Source organism: Dermacentor albipictus, chromosome 1, assembly GCF_038994185.2.
Source record: "Dermacentor albipictus isolate Rhodes 1998 colony chromosome 1, USDA_Dalb.pri_finalv2, whole genome shotgun sequence".
NCBI lineage: Eukaryota > Metazoa > Arthropoda > Arachnida > Ixodida > Ixodidae > Dermacentor > Dermacentor albipictus.
The window spans coordinates 433,841,610-433,862,363 of NC_091821.1; the positions used below are offsets into that span (position 1 = coordinate 433,841,610).

The 20,754-nt window shown below is 48.2% G+C and overlaps 1 protein-coding gene across 1 annotated transcript; it reads right to left on the reverse strand.

Annotated features, from left to right (window-relative positions):
* Window positions 1–745: 745 nt before the first annotated feature.
* Window positions 746–14,793, reverse strand: LOC139046642 (lactosylceramide 4-alpha-galactosyltransferase-like). The gene is made up of 3 exons (XM_065440060.2): window positions 14,620–14,793; window positions 4,146–4,214; window positions 746–1,782 (listed from the first exon to the last, which is right to left on the reverse strand). Exons 1-3 carry the CDS (start codon window positions 14,723–14,725, stop codon window positions 956–958), a joined length of 1,002 nt encoding a protein of 333 aa, XP_065296132.1. The 5' UTR covers window positions 14,726–14,793; the 3' UTR covers window positions 746–955.
* Between the last annotated feature and the right edge of the window lie 5,961 nt (window positions 14,794–20,754).

Here is a 20,754-nt window from a genome sequence, read left to right on the forward strand (position 1 = left end):
GCGTATAGTTCCGCAATGTGCCTGCGAAGTTTGTTGTATTCCACATGAAGGCGTTTCTTTTCCTCTCTGATGGCATTTAGTTCAGCTAGAATTTGTTTTTGAATATCAGTATTGTGTATGGGTAAAGAATTAATAAAGGAAATAGATAAAGAGAATTAGGAATAAAGTTCAAAATAATGTTACTAGCATGTTTATAGGTCCAGGAACAAAAAGTCGGTAGGATGTTGCTACAAGATTTCTACGTACTAAGATAGTAAATCCTGCTTTTATTGCTTGAAGCATGTTCATTCATGGTTGAAAGAAAGTTCCCTATTATTTCTTTTTATTCAATATAGGTGGCCAATAGTCGACCGAATTCTGGTATGAAGTTTTTAGGAATTTAGAAAACGGTATGAAAACATTTATTAACATTTGGTAGCTTCTAGAAACGTTTCTCTAGAAAACATTTATTCTAGCTTACTACAAATTTTTGTAAGGGCAGAAGCAGCTGTGTCCAATGGACGCGCGTGTGACATACCAATGCTCATGCCACCTGCAATACTTCACTAAGGAGCCTATTTATTAAACCTCTTTCCGCGAAACCATTTCTTTCATAGAAGATGAATAATGTAGGCGCATTTATAGTGTGTACTGTGGAACGTCTGAAAATCCTTATTATCATCCGCTTTTGGCATCGTATGTACAAGTAACAGCACGAAATCACATTCCAGAAAAAAAAATACAAGCGATTTTTTAGTTTGGAAGACGTCATTTATTAGTGGATGATTGCAATGCAGGCTTTAATGTGCACATTTTCTGCTCACTCATTGCCAGCATCACACAAGCGGTCATGGGAAACATTTTTTGCTAGGACCAAGTGAAGGTATTCGTCATGGCAGGATGTATCAAAAGAAATAATTACTATGGCATTCCTTCGCCTACACAAGGTAGGCTAGAATTTCTGGATAAAATTTATTCAAATATATTTCTTTAAGGCGGCTAACTTGTAGACTTGCGGACAGTGTTCATGGGCGAGAATGTCTATGGCACAACCAGATCCGGCTACCACCCGTTTCTTTGCGCTCAGCTTGTTCCAAATGTGAACGCCGTGGCTGCCGTTTATTGCCCTAAACACCGCGGGTACTTTTGAGGGATCGAACAATATCCGCCAGGATGGAAATCCAACGCCGAAGAAGGTGGACGGGTGCAGGAAATTTATGCGCCGAGAGAATACTGCGTCTGAAGGCAGCCGCGACATCAAAAGGGGCCCGCATGAGGTCCAAACACCGGGATTGTATACGCGCGCGCATTCATCGATAAGCGCTCTGAGCACTGGGTGCTTCTTGTCGAAGAATAGTATACTATTAGCCACACTCCCGTTTTCGTTCTCGTAGACGACACTATTTCTTATTCCTTTCAGCGACTTCATTACGATCACGTCCATGTCCAAATATACGCCACCGCGCTTCCAAAGCACGACACAGCGCAGAAAGTCACTCAGATGTTCCACTTTATCAGGACTCCGATTTAGTGCTCCCTCTTTGGCGTGCAGTTTGGCTAATGGAGTCGCCGCAAGTTCCTTCCTCGCATTGAGCCCCGCCGAGCGAAAATTCGGCAGTTTTGAAAGTAGGCGATGATAAGGACAGTAAGAGGAGCTGATGTTTCCTGTAGAAAGCAGATGCACCGTGTAGTCGGCATTGTGTCGGCAAGCCGACTCAATGCTGCAGGCTTCCCTGGCCTTGAGTCTCCGTCTGTAGGATGTTTCGAGGAACCATATGTGGTCTTTGTTGTTCTTCAAAGACTCTGCAATAAGAATAAAGAAGAAAGGTAAAGGCTCCAGTGACAGCTTGATATCCTTATGTTAACTATTATGAAAAGCACTTCGGTGCTTCTCGCATTATAGCAGTCACATTCCCACTTTATCTTATAGAGGACCGCAGGTATTTTTTAAACCCATGACTTTGAACTTTTCGTAAAATTTTCCTAATGCTTCGGCCATATATGAGGAAACAATATCATTTTAATTTTGTGTCAATGTTCTAACGTCAAACTTACGCAACCCCTGACGCGATGCAATAGTAGCCGAGGGCACACAGCGTTGTTTGAACAGATTAGGCAAGCACCCTTCTCATTAATAGGAGGTTAGTTTAGTGTGCTTTCAACGCGAGTATCACGGCCTACTTTGACAGCTTCATCTTATCTAATTATCTCACAAAAGGTGAGGAGCACGTAAAAGGGGAAATGGTTTCGGTGGGGCTGAGCTGGCGCAGTCAGAGCAGATAAACTTTGGAGGAAAATGGTGCCGACGTCTGCGATTGGTTCGCTTCCCCGTGATTAGATTGTGGCGGCTGGTCGAAAATCGCGGCGGTGTGAAATGATGAGTTAGAAAAGAAAAAAAAAAGGTGCCGCTATACCGAATCCTCAGCAGAGAGTTCGTAGAGCGATGTCGTATACGTGCTGAGCGTGCTCTGCAACGTTTTACTGCTACGGAAAATGATTTATTCCTAGTAAAGGAATCCATTCTCTCCGGCAGCTCCGAGTAGCTCGTGGCGAAGCAATTGGCAGTTGCGCTAAAATAGTAAGACACCGGAACGCGACAGAAATACTAGTAGCCGAGGTTGTACAAGAATGTCATTGGACAGAGCAAGTAATCCGGCTAGCGATTACTAGATCGCACCCGTAGACACTGTTCACCTCATCTAGGTGTACATTAAACAATTTTTGTGGCACTATTGTTTTGCTCATTGTTGACACTTTCCGAGTATCAAAGAAGAATTAGAATTCAAGTATTATCATTTCGCTTGCACAGAACTCTAGAGGCGTAGCTACTGAGAGTTACGGTTGTAACATTATGCATAAGGTGCCAGATTTTTACTATCACTAGAGAAAGCCAGGTGTTTTGTGTGAGGAACGCTGTCAGACGGAGTGGCTTTATATGTTTCGCAGTGGAAGAAGACAAGAGAAGAAAGCTTTATCATACGAAGACTCTACTGTGTGTTAAGTTTGCTTGAGGAAATGGCGCTTCCAGGCGACCTGTGCCAGTAGGGTGCAAGTATTCGATTTGTGTGGGCCAGCTCGCTATTGTACAAGTTCTTCTTGGCGCGTGTGACAAAGATGGATGAGGATAAAGCGACAGCTACATGTCTACCACGCGAGGATCCATCTTGCATGGTTTCGGATCGCGTGTTTGTAGCATCTGGACGATGCCTTTTATCAAGGGGCACTGACAGGTGTAATTATGTATCCTTTTTCCGGGGACTGCATTTGACCCGCTAACAACCTATCGTTATGGCTATGCGCAATACGCGCCGGCATCATTTTGAAATTACTTGAATGTTATCTTTTATTCAACCTGTTGTGTATGTTCTCGCCGCACCTTGTGTAGTTAGACTGTGTGTGCGACCCAAATTGTGTAGTACTTGCTTGAAGGCACGCGCACGCAAGCGGTTAAGGCGGAACCTTTCGAAAGGCAATTATAAAAGCCGATGGGCTTGATTTGAAGATCAGATGTTCGACGAACCCCACGGTGTTCGCGTTATCGTCGGTCTTTTTATGTCACTTGCTTTTAGGGGCACAAGTCCCAATAAAGAGTTAGTCCCGTCATTCACAGTTTTACTACGGTGTTTCTGACAGTCACTGCAACGCGACAATATATACCAATATATGTGTATACATATATGCGTTTGCGTGCGTGCGTGCGCGCGCGCGCGTTTGTGTGTGTGTGTGAGTGTGTGTGTGTGTGTGTGTGTGTGTGTGTGCGTGCGTGCGTGCGTGTGTGTGTGCGTGCGTGCGCGCATATGTGTGTGTGTGTGTGTGCGTGTGTGCGTGGAGAACTACACATTACACATTACATACATCTTCATAACCACTATATCTACATAACCATACCCTTCTACATAACCACATTATCTCACCGTGCTCGAGCTATGACGATGAACACGACGCGGCGCGCGCGGGTGTTCCGTTTTACAGATGAGAAAAATTTACGCGTGGTCGAATCTACGGATGAGCAAACGAAGACTTCATCACACGTTGCGCTGACCATATTATAGTACAATCTATTTACTATTCTTCCCACTGGTCAAGAACTAATATAATATTTAATCCGGCTTAAGTATATTCAGACCAGGCATGACTTCAAGTGTGTACATAAAATCTTCACTTGCCAGAAGTTAGTATCTTGTTGTGCCACTTCTCGTTGAAGAACAGGGACCTTGGTAGCTGTTTCTGTATACCTGAAATATAAGTGTTGATATTATTGGCAAACAGCACCAAGTGAAACATCTCACCAACATTAAAAGCAACCGGTATTAAGAAAAATATTAGCCATTGCAATGGAAGGAAACCGCTAGGCCTCCAGTGTTGTGCCAAACCGTGCTATAATACAGCTACCCCAATGGGTAGGCATTAAATTAGAAAGCGTTCGTCCTATCTCATGTTCGACTAGTACTGTTTGCAAGCGTAGCGGAGAGAAATAATATTGTCACGAAAAGACAAATGAAGATGCACCCGGCGTAGGCGAGACAGACCGTTGTACAAGATGGCGTACGCAAAACTCAAGCCGGCGTCCTCAGTCTCTACTACTTCTTCTTCAGCGCCCACCTCTTGCCGAGCGTGCGTTCCAGTCACTTCTTTCGCAGCGCTGGCGCGTGACACCTAGCGGCATTATTCCCCCGCCAAAAAAAAAAGCATCGACCCCGATGCTTACTAAACTACGATGCTTACTAAACGAAAGTGGAAGTGTGGAAGTCGTATGACATCGGGTTGGCGCCGCCTTAACGCGCGAAATACGGTTTGAGGCGAATAACATGCACTGTCTCCGAGTGGTGCTGTCGACGCCGAGGCGACGCGGCACCGTTGGGAATGACCTCATGGTTCACTAACGCGGCGTATCATTTAGTAGGGTCCAAAGTATCTACTAAGCAGCTTTTCAGATAAGCCCTGGCGACGGATTGGAGTCCACACCCAGATTTGGTCACCTGGCTGGTAGTCAACTTGCCGATGTCGAAGGTTGTAGCGTCGTGCGTCTGTACTCTGCTTCTTCGTGATGTGTATGCGCGCTAGTTGACGAGCTTCCTCTGCGTGTTGAGTAAGTTGCTTGCCGTCGAAAGTAAGTGATGCGTTGGTGTCGTGCGGGGGCATTGCGTCTAGCGTGGTCTGGATCTCGCACCCGTAGACAAGACGGAACGGTGGGAATTGTGTTGTTTCCTGAATGGCGGTGTTGTACGCGAATGTAACGTACGGCATGACTTGATCCCATGTTTTGTGCTGGACATCTACATACATAGACAGCATGTCAGCAATGGTTTTGTTTAGCTGTTCCGTCAGTCCGTTGGTCTGCGGATGATAGGCAGTGGCCTTGCGATGCTGCGTGCAGCTCAACTCGAATATGTCCTCTATCAGTTGGGCTGTAAAGACAGTTCCTCTGCCAGTGATGGCGTATGATGGGGCACCATGTCTGAGGACTATCTGATCGATGAAGAACTGGGCAACTTCGTAGGCCGTGGCACGTTGTACAGCTTTCGTCTCGGCGTAGCGTGTTAGTCTGTGGCGACTATAATCCACTTGTTTCCGCTGGCTGACAAGTGAAAGGTTCCCAGAATATCCCTGCCGATTTGATCAAACGGCGCGCTAGGTGGTGCGATGGGTTGGATTAACCCCCCGTGTTACAAAGACGGCGATTTCCTGCGTTGACACTCACGGCAGCATTGCACGTAACGCTTCACAGTGGTAGAAAGTCTGCGCCAGTAGTACGTCTGGCGAACTCTTAAAAGTACGTGAAAATCCCAAGTGTGCAGCCGTGGATTCATCATGGCAGGCTAGGAGAATGTCATCACGGAGTGCAGCAGGTACAACCAATAGATACTCTTTGTCGCTGGCACTCAAGTTTTTCATGTAGCGGACATCCTTTCGGAGGCAGAAGGTCAATTGATTGCGAGAAATGTGTCGTGGAATCGTAACATTCTTGCCTTCAAGGTGATCGATGAGAGGTCGTATTTCGGTGTCCTCGCGCTGCCGTGATCAGGTCAGATGCGGTGAGGGCCCCAAGGAATGCGCCGTCTTCGTCCATGTCCTCATCACAAGTTTTCACGGGAGCGCGCGACAACGTGTCCGCGTCTTCGTGCTTGCGGCCCGATTTGTAGACGATGGTAACATCGAACTCCTGCAGACGAAGACTCCATCGAGCAAGTCGTCCGGACGGGTCTCGTGTTGGCTAACCAACACAAGGAATGGTGGTCTGTGAACACCTTGAAAGGGCGACCGTCGAGATAAGGCCGAAATTTCATGATGGCCCACACAACCGCTAGACACTCTTTCTCGGAAGTGGAGTAGTTGATTTCGGCGCGTGAAAGGGTGCGACTGGCATAAGCGATCACTTCCTCGACGCCTTCCTGGTGTTGAACGAGTACTGCGCCAAGACCGATGTTGCTTGCGTCGGTATGTACCTCGGTGTCAGCGTCCTCGTCAAAGTGAGCGAGGACGGGTGATTCCTGCAGGCGCTGCCGTAACTCGGTGAAAGTTGCGTCCACCTCATCCGTCCAAACGAAGGGTGTATCTTCTCGCGTGATGCGTATGAGTGGTTCGGCGATCCGGGAGAAGTTAGCGATGAGGCGACGATAGTACGCACACAGACCGAGGAAGCGGTGTACTGCTTTCTTGTCACGACGAGTCGGAAAAGCAGCAACAGCAGACGTTTTGTCTGGGTCAGGCTGGACGCCATCGGCATTCACGACATGTCCGAGAAACTTCAACTCTCCGTAACCGAAGTGACACTTTTCTGGCTTTAGTGTGAGATTAGCGGAGCGGAGCGCCTCAAGTACCGCCTCTAAACGGTTCAGATTTTCTTCGAAGGTCACCGCAAACACGACGACGTCATCTAAGTATACTAAACAACTGTGCCACTTCAGACCCGTCAGAACAGTGTCCATCATTCTCTGGAATGTGCCCGGTGCAGAACACAGGCCGAATGGAAGTACTATAAATTCATACAGTCCATTCGGGGTAACAAAGGCAGTTTTTTCGCGATCTCGTTCGTCAGCTTCAATTTGCCAATATCCACTCTTCAAATCTATGGATGAAAAATACCTGTTTCGCCGCAGTCGACCGAATGAATCATCGATCCGCGAAAGCGGGTAAACGTCTTCTTTTGTGACATTATTCAACTTTCTATAGTCAACCCAGAACAGAAGCGTTCCGTCTTTCTCTTTGACAAGGACCACCGGAGAGGACCAAGGGCTTTGGGATGGTTGAATGACGTCATCTTCAAGCATTTCTTTCGCTTGTGCATTAATCACGTTGCGCTCTTTCGCCGATACGCGATAAGGCAGTTGTCGTATTGGACGAGAATCATACGTGATTATTCGGTGTATCGTGATGGGTGTCTGGCGTACCTTGGAAGAAGATGCGAAGCCCTCCTTGAACCGAAGTAGCAATTCGCGCAGCGGTTTTTGCTTTTCCTCCGAAAGGCCTGAATTGATGTCGATGTTGCTGAGTGTCTGAGCTGGGTTTTCCTTTGTCATAGACGCAAAGCATTCAGGAACGTCTGCTATGGGCTCAGCAAAAGCGATTGTAGTACGACGAAACAGGTGGCGATGTTCCTGGCTGAAGTTCGTCACGAGGAGCGAAGAATGTTCACCTCGAAGCATATGAGACTGCGGTCTGCACATGCACCATGAGTCAGCATAAGGGAGGAATTGCCCTCTGCAACAGCTTCGCCGTCGCGCAGATTGTCGCATACGACCGCTACCAGGACACTTGCGCGTAGTGGTAAAGTTACACTTTCGGCGTAAACCCGAAGTGAGTTACGTCGGCAGTTGTCGCGAATGTTCGCTGCTCTCTCTGTCGAAAAAGTCACTGTGCGCTCCCGGAGTTCTATAATGGCACCATACTCTCGCAGAAAGTCGAGACCCAAGTTGAAGTCCCGAGAACAATGGCGGAGTATAAGGCAGCTGGCTGGAAACGTACACCTACGAATTTGTACTCTGACCTTGCGCATGCCCAAAGGTGTTAGGAGCGCGACTGCCGCCGCGGGAACAGTGGCACACCCTGCTGGTTCAGGTACTCTTCAATCGCCTTAGGCCTTTCGCCATATCTGATCCTTTGGGAATCCGCGGCAAAACCTTGCAATCCGAGGCGGCGGTATGGGCACTCCCGGTATACGTGACCGGCTTCTCCGCAGTGAAAACACAGAGGCCTTCCGTCCGCGGTACGCCAGACGTCAGATTTCCTTTCGAGCGGGCGCCGATCCTCCATACGTTAGATCGGTTGCACTGATAGGAGCAGCGGGACGTATGACGCGGCGTAAAAAGTGGCGGGGACGAAATGGGTCGGAGCGCGGACAGAGATTCGCCCCAATACTTCCGCATATGACGGCCGCTGCAACTGTGTTGTCACAGGCTTCACTTCTTCAATTCTCACGAGGGCAGAAATGGAACCCAGCATGGGCTGAGGTGGGCAGCTGAACCGTTAAAGCTCATCACGCACCACCGAGCGGATAATGTCTTGGAGAACGTCCAGGTTCCCAAAGGCAACCGCGTCCGTCAGTGAAGCAGCATTCGCTTGCCTGTCAAACGTAGCGGAGCGCTGGTCCGAAGGTGAAGTAGCGTTCATTTGCCTTTCATAGAAAGCTGAGCGCTGGTGCAGTATCTTTTCCATCGTGGTGGCTTCGGTTAAAAATTCAGCCACGGTCTTCGGCGGGCATCGAACCAGGCCAGCAAATAGCTGTTCCTTAACTCGCCGCATTAGAGGGCGCAGCTTCTCTCCCTCTGACATGGTAGGGTCCACCCGACGGAGGAGGCGCGTCATGTCCTCTACATACGACGTCACGCTTTCATTCGGCAGATGAATGCGGGATCGGAGCGCCCGTTCGGCTCGTTCGCGCCGATCAGCATCGGTGTATGTATCCAGCAAGGCACGGCGGAACTCGAGCAGCGATTTGAGCCCCTCTCGGTTCTCGTACCAAGTGCGAGCACCGTCCTCCAAGCTGAAGTAGACATTTCTCAACTTCGCCACGTCACTCCATTCGTTTATCTCGGCAACGTGCTCAAATAGGGCTAACCAGTCTTCTACATCCTTGAAGATATCCCCGTGAAAGACTTTCGGCAGTCGGAGATTCTGCAGCAGGTACTGAGTTGCCGTTGTGGCCGTACCTTGCATAATCGTCGATAGAGACGTTGATGTTCCTTCCATCCTGGTCCGTGGGGGCGTCGATGTTGTTGCGGAGCGATGATCAAGCTCCGGAGGCAATCCTCGGATTCTCCTGCTGTCCACTAGTATAGGGCTGGTACTCGTGCTGCCTGGAGGGGTTTCTGGCATCGGATGAACCGTACCCCGCACCTCCACCAGTTTTGTCACGAAAAGACAAATGAAGATGTACCCGGCGTCGGCGAGACAGACAGTTGTACAAGATGGCATACACAAAACTCAAGCCGGCGTCCTCAGCCTCTACTACTACTCCTTCAGCGCCCACCTCTTGCCGAGCGCGCGTTCCAGTCACTTCTTTCGCAGCGCTGGCGCGTGACACCTAGCGGCAATATTAAGAATATTATAGTATGCTCCCTCTACTTCATAATTGGCTTTCCCGTAAACCACCTAGGTCATATTCAAAACACAGAGCGCAAATATAAGACGTGTCCACAAAAGCAGTTTCACAAAGTTTGCTGCAGCCGTTGCTTCGGTTTATTTCATCACATTAGTGCTACCGCACAGGCTCACCACGTGAGCATCGACAGGGTCCAAATGGCCATCAAGCCACGTTGCGTTACCTTCACTCCACTTCAACAGACACTTTAACTTGGTGTGGACAACCTTTGGGCTTGTCTTTCCAGAGTTTTGGTGACTGCCCCTTTTAGGATTCAGACAACAAAAACTCCTTTAAGGTTTCTGACGTGCTAGCAGAAAAAAAAAGAGAAGAATGTGCAGGTTTCTGAGAGAATTTTACTAGACTAGACACAGTTCAGCCAGCTTAGATACCTCAAGCTTGCAGAAGACTCGAGGGAACGCCGCCATTGGGCTCCAAATTTGGATCTGGGTAGGGGCCCATGCAGTCATAATCACCGCTCGTCATTGCCTCACCAATCTCACGCGTATAGCGATCTCTATCCCGGGACACAATCACAGGGTGGTCAAAATATTGGGCACGCCCATATTTGCGGAAATGAGCCATAAGTTGAGTGCTTCCTCTGTTCAGTGCTTTCAATGCCTTTATTTTGAACGGTGTTAACATAGATATCAACGCAATTCATTTATATGACGTGGCAATGCCATTACTGAACGTCATTATTACTGCAAGTATTCATTACCCACAGCTCCTCTTGAGCGCCACGGGATGTGAAAAGTTGTGTCTCATTATTAAAAGGGCTCTCGCGAATCCTGGTTCATATCTGGAGCGAGATGGTGGCCGCAATTTCGTGCATGTGTGAGAACTGGTGGAGACTGTGCACCGTTCAGGAGACAGTGGTTGTCTCAAATAGCATGCTTGATTTTATTAAAGTGCTATTGCTGATTCTGTAAATACGCGACATTATAGTATACGTGTTCATTATTTTGACATATTTTTATTTAATGTCCATGGGGTCACTGGTTTCTTAATTTCATAGATTCTACCATTCACGTTCGGCTATCCATTTTCGTTTTTGTAGGGCAGCGCGAGCCTCAGTTGTTTGAGCCGTATAACAAGGACGCTTACGGTGACGTTCATTGAATTCGGCTGAGATAAGAAACTTCTTGGGGGGAGCGATTTTGGTGAGGAAATGGTCCTATGGGAGGAACTGGAGACTCAGTGCAGCCCTTATACGTACTGAAACGGGAAGGAACGGGTCGCTTTTTTATAGATGGCCCTGATGTCACTTGCATGCTCATATGCGATCAGTGTAAATCGTGACTTTACGCCTAGGGCTGACGTCAACATCAGCGACTGCCATTTGCGTATGGAAGAACCACGGCGTGCTTTTTCGGGATGCCGAAATGCGATTTGTCAAGCGATAAGTGATCAAGAGAGAGAAAGGATGCGTAGAAAGGCGCAGAGGCTAACCAGTGCTAGCCGATGTTGGCTACCCAGCACGGACGGAATAACTAAGGGGATCATGAGTGAGAGAGAGTGGAAGGGGAAAGTGAGAGTAAGACGAGAAAAACCGCGTACACGTTACAGGTGTGGGGGGCGGCGTTCCTAAAAGGCATTGGGAATGTCTGTGGACTGCAGGAACTCCAGTAGCTCAAATAAAGCCTTCTGCGTGGAGGTTCTTTGGGAGCTCTGGAATAGAGCTTATATTTCTGATAGTGAACGACTGCAGTGAACGGTAGTGCACGATTGAGAAGACATCCAGATGACAAAGCTAGAAGGACGATGATGGCACGGCCACGAAGGGATGGCGACGACGGTTTGAAAAGGGATGAGTGATCGCGACCGTCTGACGGCGACGTAATGGCGACGATGGCATGTCAACGGTATATAATTCCGATTAAATAACGACAGCATGATTACGATAAAATCACGAAGAAGGAAAGCCGTCGATAAATTGACGAAGGCGGTTTGAAGACGAGGGCATGGCATTGTAATGACGTTAATGAAGTGGGGAGAATTATTAAACGACACCATAACCACGATGTCCGGACAACAATGGTAGGACGACGACTGGGTGACGACGACGGCATGGCGTAAGATGAATAATTAAGTTGGAATGACAATGGAAAGGCCTGGACGGCACCCTAAATGAGATAATGACAAGTGTATGAAGAAAATGGTGCGACGCCGTCTGTATCACCAAGGCTAGCATGACGAAACGGCGTGGCGAGAGACCCATGACGAAGCTCGAGTGAGGATGATGGAATCACCAAGACGGCATAACGACCAGGAAGTGACAACGAATGTATGATGGTTGCATGATGAAGATGGCCTGACGACGACAGCGTGACGAGAGTGGGATGAAAAGGCTGAAATGCACGCGATGCAACAACCCTGACGGCACCACGGCCTCAAGCTTATACCTAGGGGCCCAAAATGGTAGACAGTTTGGGCCACTGGGTCCTCGTAAAAGGTTTGAGGACAATAGCATGACGCGAGTGACATTGTGAAGCTGGAATGACCATGATGGAAAGACCATAGTGGCATTACGACCACAAGCTTTTGCCTAGTTGTAGCTTGGGCCGCACGATAGGCGCAATAGACTAGACTAGGCTGGATTGGATTGGACTGGACAAGGCAAGGCAAGGCAAGGCAAGGCAAGGCAAGGCAAGGCAAGGCAAGACAAGACAAGACAAGACAGACAGACAGACAGACAGACAGACAGACAGACAGACAGACAGACAGACAGACAGACAGACAGACAGACAGACAGACAGACAGACAGACAGACAGACAGACAGACAGACATGCTCAAAATGCCTGGAGTAGGCAAAAAAAAGCATGCAGATCCCACGCACTGTGAGAATGGATGTAGGCGAAGCTTTGTGTGCTGTTTGAGTTCGTTGACGTTATTAGGCGATCGACGATGGTGAATATGACGAGGTGGCAGCAGCCTCTCGGGATTCTCAGCTGCTGGTTATGTATCTCTTGTAAATACATCGTGTAAAAGGTTTTGTACCATGACATAATGGTGGACTTGAGGGGTATCCGTGTTCCCCACGGACCTCCGCAGCGTACAGCTCATTCAGCCTGGAAACATGCTTCCAGCGAAAGTCCCCGCGTCTGGAGCTGCACTGCCGACAACGCATAGCAAGTACGTTGCTGCACCTCAGCCGCAATGTGGTGACGAGTTCACCGGTCTTGATGGTGCTTACGTAGAAAAATGGTTCAGGATGTAGAAGCGCGTCAGCAAGGTGAGCAGGTGTGATCTGACCCTAATGCAAGCCAATGTTCTGTTCTACCTCGACGGAATACCGCGAGCATGATTTTACATACAAGAGGAAGGGCTATCCAGCTGGGGTTTGTTTAAAGAGAAGCTGTCCGACATTTTTGGCAATTCGACCGGTCGACAGCTAGTCGACAAGCAACCACTCACCAAACGTCATCCTGGCCCTCTGTCACAGAATCGACGCGTCCATGCCAGAGCGCACAAGGTTGGACACATTATCGAAGGCATCGAGGACGACGCATTATTTCTGTTCTTTAGAAACCTATCGTCTGTCGAAGCCATTGTGAAGGTGATTTCGCCGTTTTGAGCAGGCTAAGAGTCGCCGTCTACACAATCTGTTACACAGCTTCCAAATACTGTAGCGACTTCTTCTTGTACCGACCCCACCGACCAACCTATTGCTTTTACGCAGTTACGCCCCATTTACACATTTGCGACCTGCATTTTACGCCGTGTACTCGAAGCAGCGTTTCGTGCCTCGCCTCAACAGGCGTCTTGGAACTACACTGTTGAATCCGTGATTGAATCCGTGGTTCGCCAGGAACTCGGTGATATGAGTCTTCCCATCGTCTTCTCCTTGAGTCGTCCTAACACCGGCCCTGCTCCTATGCATTGGTCCTATCGAAGTCCACCTTAGTGCCCGTTATCCCTACCCTGCCCAAAATAGATCGGACTCGCATACAACTGAGCACAGGCCGATGTGTTTGTGCTCCGGCCGAATCGGTCACGTTTACCCTCACTGCCGGAGCCGTTGGCCGTCCCCGCCTCGAAACACCTTCTGGAATTCGAGTTCGCCCGAAGTTCTTAACCGTCGCGGACGTTGTCCTCTTTTTCCACCGTAAAAATATACTGACGGCATGCGACAGCCGTTACGGGATCTGAAATGTTACCTTGCCTGCTCCACTTGTGTTGGTTGCTCTTGCTCCGCTCGATGCCTTATGCGAGCCTCCTCCTCCTCGGTCCTACGTGAACGCTTCGGCGCCATCCTGGGTTCTAGTGTTATATCTCACAACATCCTCTCACGCACCCTATCTCTATCTCCTCGCTAAGATTCTCCCCACGTTCTTGCTCTACTGTCGTTGCTGTTGCGGGTGAGCACGGACGCAAGCGCGGCAGCTCCCGCGCTGCATTTGTGGGGGTCACGCCTAGTTACAGCGTCCAGAGGACATTGCGCGCATGCGACGTGGCGTAAATGCTGACACTCGAGTTTCTAGGGTAGTATGGCCTGCATGCCACGCGCCTGTAAAGCACTAACGCGATAGCGTAAAGGATAGCGAAAAATCCAGTAGGGCGTCCAGGGGACTTTGAACACATGCGACGCGGCGAAAATGCTGACACGCGAGCTTCTCACTTAATTATTTCCTGCGTGCCACGCTCCTATCATGTACTAACACGATAGCGTTAAGGGCCCTGTGCCACAGCAAAATCCGGTGTCGACGCCGCGGGCGTCCCTTGGTGAATAATCATTCATAACCACAACGGCGTGTTCCCCATACGTGGCGCATATCTTGTCTTATATTCCTTAGAAAGTTATTCCTCGCAATTTTAAGAATGATCGCTCATAAAGAAGTTTCACTTAACGAAACACCGAATGCGCATTCCTTTTAGGTTTCTGTGACATACCCACGTCTCAACCCCGTCCTGACGCGACAGCACAGCAGCAGCAGCAGCGGAATGTCAAAGAATGAGGCAAAGAAAGCTGTGCTTCAAAATGATAATAACATTGATAAACTAATGAAAAATATGTCAGAAGGCACAAGGAGGGTGCTTTCGCTTCGATGTCGCTCACCGTTAGTCCACAACAGATGTCCCGCGAGGAAAATCAGGACGAGCACTGTAAGACAGGTGAACATTCGCAACTTCTTGTTGCTGACCACATCTTGTGCGGACGCCATTTTTCGAATGCAGCCGCTTCTGGATAAGGTAGGACAGCGTTGTTGTTGTTGTTGCTGTAGGACGCGCGTGGGATATACACCGAGAAAGCTTCTTCTTTCTCCTTCACAATTATGGCACGTACCCACGAGGGCGGATTAGCCATAGTTATCAATGTAAACATAATATTCATTTCTTGCTTTCTCTTAAATTATGAATGTATAATATGTATGTCTAAATAATTGTGATTAAATAGAACTGGGACAGAGCGATAATAGATAGAATTGAACTGCCTTACAACGATAATCATCATCTGCCTTGATGCGTTTCATTTCTTTAACGCAGCGAGCCCGGTACTTTCCAGCAACAAACGGCATCCCCGATATCAGCATGTTAGCATTTCCTGTCGGCAACGCTATCATGCTGATAACGCGCGTGCCGTTCGTTACAGGAAAGTACCAGGCTCGCAGCGTTAAAGAAAGGAAACGCATCAAGGCTGATGACGATTATCGTTGTGTGGCAGAAGGGGCACGCCAAAGCGTGTAAACTCTTCTTAGAGTGTGGCGTGCCCCTTTGGCCACACAACGATAATCGTCTTCTGCCTTGACGCGTTTCCTTTCTTTAACGCAGCGAGCCCGGTACTTTCCAGCAACAAACGGCATGCCCGATATCAGCATGTTAGCATTTCCTGTCGGCAACGCTATCATGCTGATAACGCGCATACCGTTCGTTACTGGAAAGTACAGGGCGCGCAGCGTTAAAGAAAGGAAACGCATAAAGGCAGATGATGATTATTGTTGTGTGGCAGAAGGGGCACTCCAAAGGGTGTAAACTCTTCTTAGAGTGTAGACAAAGGTACATCCTTTGGGGTGTATGTATGCCATGCAACGATAATCGTCATCTGCCTTGCTTGCGTTTCTTTTTTTGAAAACGCTGCGTCCGGTTCTTTCCTGTCGGGAATGCTGTGTCATCTGATAAAGCCCATGGCGTTCGTTGCTGGGAAATAACGGGCTCGCAGCGTTAAAGCAAGAAAATGCGGTCCAAACAAATGACGTTTATTGTATGGGGAGATACAATCAAAAGCATGTAGTTTGTTTTAGTGTGTATGGCTAACTAATCGAGGAACTGCAGAATGCTTATGCTTGTTCAATAAATGCGAACTATTAGTTAATTATTGTCGTAAAAGTTTTTGGTATCGTCACTCGTTGAGATATTTTTCATTGCTCATTGGGAAATATAATGTTACCGTTCGTTTAACTGTTCGTCGCCAGATGGTAATCCACGCGTTAAAAATTGTAACCACTCGATTCAAAAGCAATAGTCAAATTGGCATCACCATCAGTAGCGTCAATTTTGAATGTTTGTTTAAACGGCGATTACGGACGGAAAAAACTTTATTGGAAAAATGACCTGCGAGGTTGCCAGCCCGGGCTCAGGCCACCCAGGCATTGTGTGCGGTGAGGCATAGCCTTTCGACCGCTGCCCGGGCCCGCTGGATAGCCCATAACCTTTGCACGTGAAGGCGAAGTGCACTGTATGATGTCGCATTGTTGTACTTCCGTGGAATACGCCTTGTCCGGCCCTTAGTATCGTGCGAGTTCTATTTTTCTTAGCTTCTAGGTACAGCCGCTATCACCATGCCAATATGCAGAAAAAAGTGGGTGTGAAAGAAAACGACAGGAAAACCTTTTTGCCGCACTTATTTACCCTTTATTAGTACTACAAATGAGGTTAATAACTTGTCCTTCAACAGACATAACTGTTAAAGTACAAGGCAGTCATACAACCTTTCATGAAGTACATACTGCTATGCAAGGTAAGGATGTAAGAAGCATACTTGAAGAAAATATTGCACAGAAATCTTGAAAATGTGCTATTACTATGTACCAGAAACTGTTTATTATTGCTTAATAGTTGCTATTTTCTTCTAGTGTGCGCTCATGCATTTATAAATCAGTCCTGGATGCATGTCATACATGGAGTTACCATCCGCGCTGCTTTGAACAAAAAGCTTGTTTCACAAGAATGTGCATTTAGACTGTGTCCATTCTCCCTTTTCGTAGTGCCTTCTGTCTACATTGCACACACCTAAGATATCTTACGTACTGATGTAAAGCCCTACATGAAGTGCTGACAGTGCAACAGTGAAGCATCATGAATGGCAGCATAAGTCACTGTGGTAGAATGAATTGGTTGAGGTTGCTCCATTTTTTTGCGTTAGGAAGCCCATAAGAAATCTGTTCAGCTTAAGCCAGACTAGCCACAAATGCTTAGGTCAGGTATGTGTTCAGGAGCAGGATTTATGACAAATCAAAAAGGACAAAGTGGTGGTAGTTGTCTGGTTCTACACTGCTTTGTTACCTGCGCTGCTAAATACATAAATTGTTTCCTTTTTAGGACGATTTGTCTTGAGACGTTTTCTGAATGGGGACATTGTTTGGTTTATAGTAGGGCAATGAATATACATCCACAATTTCCTAAGCTTCCAGGTTTTTGTTAACTGTGCTTGCTGTAAGTCAGTGTATTTGCGTGAAGGTTTTAGGGTGTTCTAGAAAGTACCATTTTCATGTTCACAGTTCCTACACTCCAGGCACGTTGTCTTAATCGAACTGCTCGTGTAATCATCGAAGAGGTGATGAGCGACGTCGTCGACAACTACGTGTAGTCGGTGAGGCTGCTTGAGGAAAATAACCAGGTATGTCTATTTTGCACTATCACATAGATATCTGCAATAAAAAAATGTTGCAATTAATGTACAGTTCTACAATTTTGTGCGCACTATTCCATCTTATTTTGTGCACTGCTACATAATCCACGGTAATTTAAAGGGCACAACTTCTCGTCGTAGATTAACACCACATCTGTGAAGTATCACTGCAGTTATTGTGTTAACCCTTTGCTACCAAACAAAATTATGTATTTTTTTATCAATTCTGTGCCTGTCGCAGTTATAGTTGTAGGACCAATTAGGAAATATTGGAAAGGCGGCAAGAAGCCGGTATCAACGGCAAGCTGTTTCTGAATATGTCAGGTACAGGAGTCTTACCTATCTAAATATAGTGTAATATATTTTCAAATTTCATTTCATGAAATATGAATTATTATGCTTCACAGAAATAGATTCTAGGAACAAGAACACATTTTATTTTCAGCTCATCTGCACAAAGTGGAGCCTATGCCTTAGACAGTGCCTCTTAAGTACTCTTAATACAAGAGGGGAAGCGATTCTGTCTTGCCCATGGAATTACGACACTACTTTGACAGTGTGCTTACTGCCGTTAAGAAATGTGTTTAATATTTTCTTCAAAGTCAAGACAATGAAAAACTTGATAGTGGCAACATCCAGGAAATAGCATTACTCATGGGGAGGTTTATACGTCATTTCTGTGCAGTGCTTAGTGACTGGTGTAGCTTTCGCATTAGATTTATAAATGTTACGCTCGATTTATCACAAGTGGATACCAAAATATGACAAAGCAAACATAACAAATTGCTATCAGGCAAGCTATGTATGCATCCGCAGATGTTACTGTTGTAGCGGGTGGCAGAGTAACGGAGACGATCCAAGAGCACGTACCGCACTGTTTTATTTCAGTGACAGCGAATTATATATATAGGCTGCTTGCCCATGACGTAACATAAAAAGAACGAATCATGTTTGACACGTGTAGCACAGCACTTCATATCACTTTTCCCTTTCTTTTAAAACTGAAGTCTTTGCACGGGTCTTCGTTGTCGGGTAGACCTCCGTAAGACCGGCGGACTTGGGGGACAGAGAGCCTGGTCGGCTGGGAGGGACGTTGGAGGTGTTGTCCAAGGAACAGGCGCAGCGCCAGTTGCTTCTGGAGTGGCCAGGCTGCACCGGCCTTCTGGCGTTGACGTGGGCCGAGTATTGTTGTCCGGGCTGGGTTGAAGCGAGTCGGGAGCCTTCGCTTTTGGGGTCACGGGTGACGCAGGCACGCGACGGAAAATTTGGTCGAAGTGACGTCTGGCTAGGCCACTTGGAGTGTCGACCGTTACAAGGCGTGAACCCTCTGTGCTCTTGACGATGCCTGGACGCCAACGCTTCCCTTGGCCAAAGTTGCGCACCCACACCTGGTCTCCGGACTGGAACCTGGGAGGCTGCGAGCAAGTTCGAGGTAAAGACGGGACGCAAGTATCCAAGCGCGAACGAATTTGGTAGTTCAGCAGCATCTCTGAAGGAGACTTGCCGCACGGTAGTGGGGTACGTCGATATCCTAGAAGCACTCGCGCTAGTTTTTTTTTTGTTTTTTTTTTGCGAGGATAAATGCCTCAGGGCATACAAGGGTATGGGATGGGGGTGAACAAGGATGATTAAATGACTGAGAATAGATTTGCTGACCTAATGATGTCCAAGAGGGATCGATAATGTGGTTCCTGCGTCCAAGCAGTGTAATGGCTCAGATTATGCGGCGAGAGTCCCGCTGCTGCGAGGTGCCGGAGCCTCGTCGGTTTCAGAGCAGGGCAAACCCACAGCAGGTGGTGGATGTCGGCTTCAACGTTGGGCGACTTGCAGAGTGGGCACTCAGGACGAGGATATAGCGGGCGAAAGTGCGGCCACTTCCTAGTCACGGCAGGAGTGAGGGCAACCCCGACCCGGATCCTCCGAAGCGCAACCTCCTCTGCACGGGTAAGACCGCGGGGAAGGTTTACCGCACACGGAGGTATGAGAGCACGTGTGCGGCGCCGGAGGTGCTCCTTTCTTGTTAAAAGGAGGGTGGCATCATCTAGGTGAAAGAGTTGAGGCGGTGACGATGGAGAGGTCGTTAGACGGGTCGCAGAATCCGCACGGCTTTGGAAGCTTAGAAGGTCGCGTGGGATCCACTCGACAGATATTGACTGCGGGATGCGTGCCGCCAGAAGATGGATCTGTTGGCATATGTCAGGGCTGCGACTGACGCGTCGCAGAAGCCGCGTCGCCTGGAGAGCATCAGTGCGGATGACGATGCGGGCCGTGGGGACCAAGGGAAAGGCGGCCACAGAGCACAACGCTTCTCGGACAGCAAGGAGCTCAGCACAAAAGGAGGAAGGAGGTTCTTGGACTTCAAACCGGGTCGTCTTATTAAGGGCAGGCGCGCATGGGCAATAAATTGCAGTGGTTGTTTCACAGCCCGTAATGCTTGCATCAACGTAAAGGACGATGGAGCCAAGTGGCAGGTGGGCATCTTGATCTAAAATTCGGTCACGAAGCGATGCCGCCGCGTGAGTTGATGTCGGGCGATGTATATCAGTTGGCTTGTTGTCACTCAGCTGTACAAAACTCCAGGGAGGAAGAACTGGCGATGGTGGTGGTAGAAGCGAGTTCGAGAAAGCGTAAGCCCTGAGAGCACTCGTTGCGTGTGAAAGGCTGGCCTTAAGCCTGCGAGCATCACGCCGCTGCTGCACCAGCTCATCTAGTGTGTTGAGCTGCGCATTTTCTTGGAGAGCCACGATCGGGGTGATGCGGGGAAGGCAAGTGATGATCCTCATTGCCTCGCGATTAACAGCCTCAAGGCGATCCCATTGTGCCCTCGTCAAATGCTGGAATTGGGCTTGATAAATAAGGCGTGGTTGCACTACCGCCTTTACCAATTGTCGCGCAACATATGAGCTGGCGCCGCCCATTTTAGGAGCAATGCGCCTAATCAGACCCAACGTTTGAATTGCCTGCTTTTTAGCGCTGGAGAGCCAAGCAGTTCCGGTTCCCGACTCGTGTACCGTCAGACCCAGAATTTTTATAGTTGAACATTGTTGAAGAGGGGTTCCGGATAGATGAAGACGAATGGGTGTTGCAGAGAGTTTACGCCGGCCCCAGCGATTGGCGACTGACATGTAAGCAGATTTGCTGACGGAAAGCCTAAGGCCGACCGAAGAAGCGCAAGTCGCCGTGATATCTAAAGCTGATTGAAGGGCAGCGGCTTGAGTCAGCAGGTCGTGATGAGTGCTCCATACCGTGATGTCATCAGCGTACAACAAGAACTTTATGTCGGGTACATCGTGTAAGCGCCATGCAAGCGGGATGAAAGCAATATTGAATAATGTGGGTGATAAT

Coding starts and splice junctions, on each gene's coding strand:
- LOC139046642 (XM_065440060.2), bottom strand. CDS start 14,725: ATGGCGTCCGCACAAGATGTGGTCAGCAACAAGAAGTTGCGAATGTTC. Junction 4,215..14,619: donor ACATCTGTTGTGGACTAACG/GTGAGCGACATC, acceptor CTTATATTTCAG/GTATACAGAAACAGCTACCA. Junction 1,783..4,145: donor CAACAAGATACTAACTTCTG/GCAAGTGAAGAT, acceptor TTCTTATTGCAG/AGTCTTTGAAGAACAACAAA.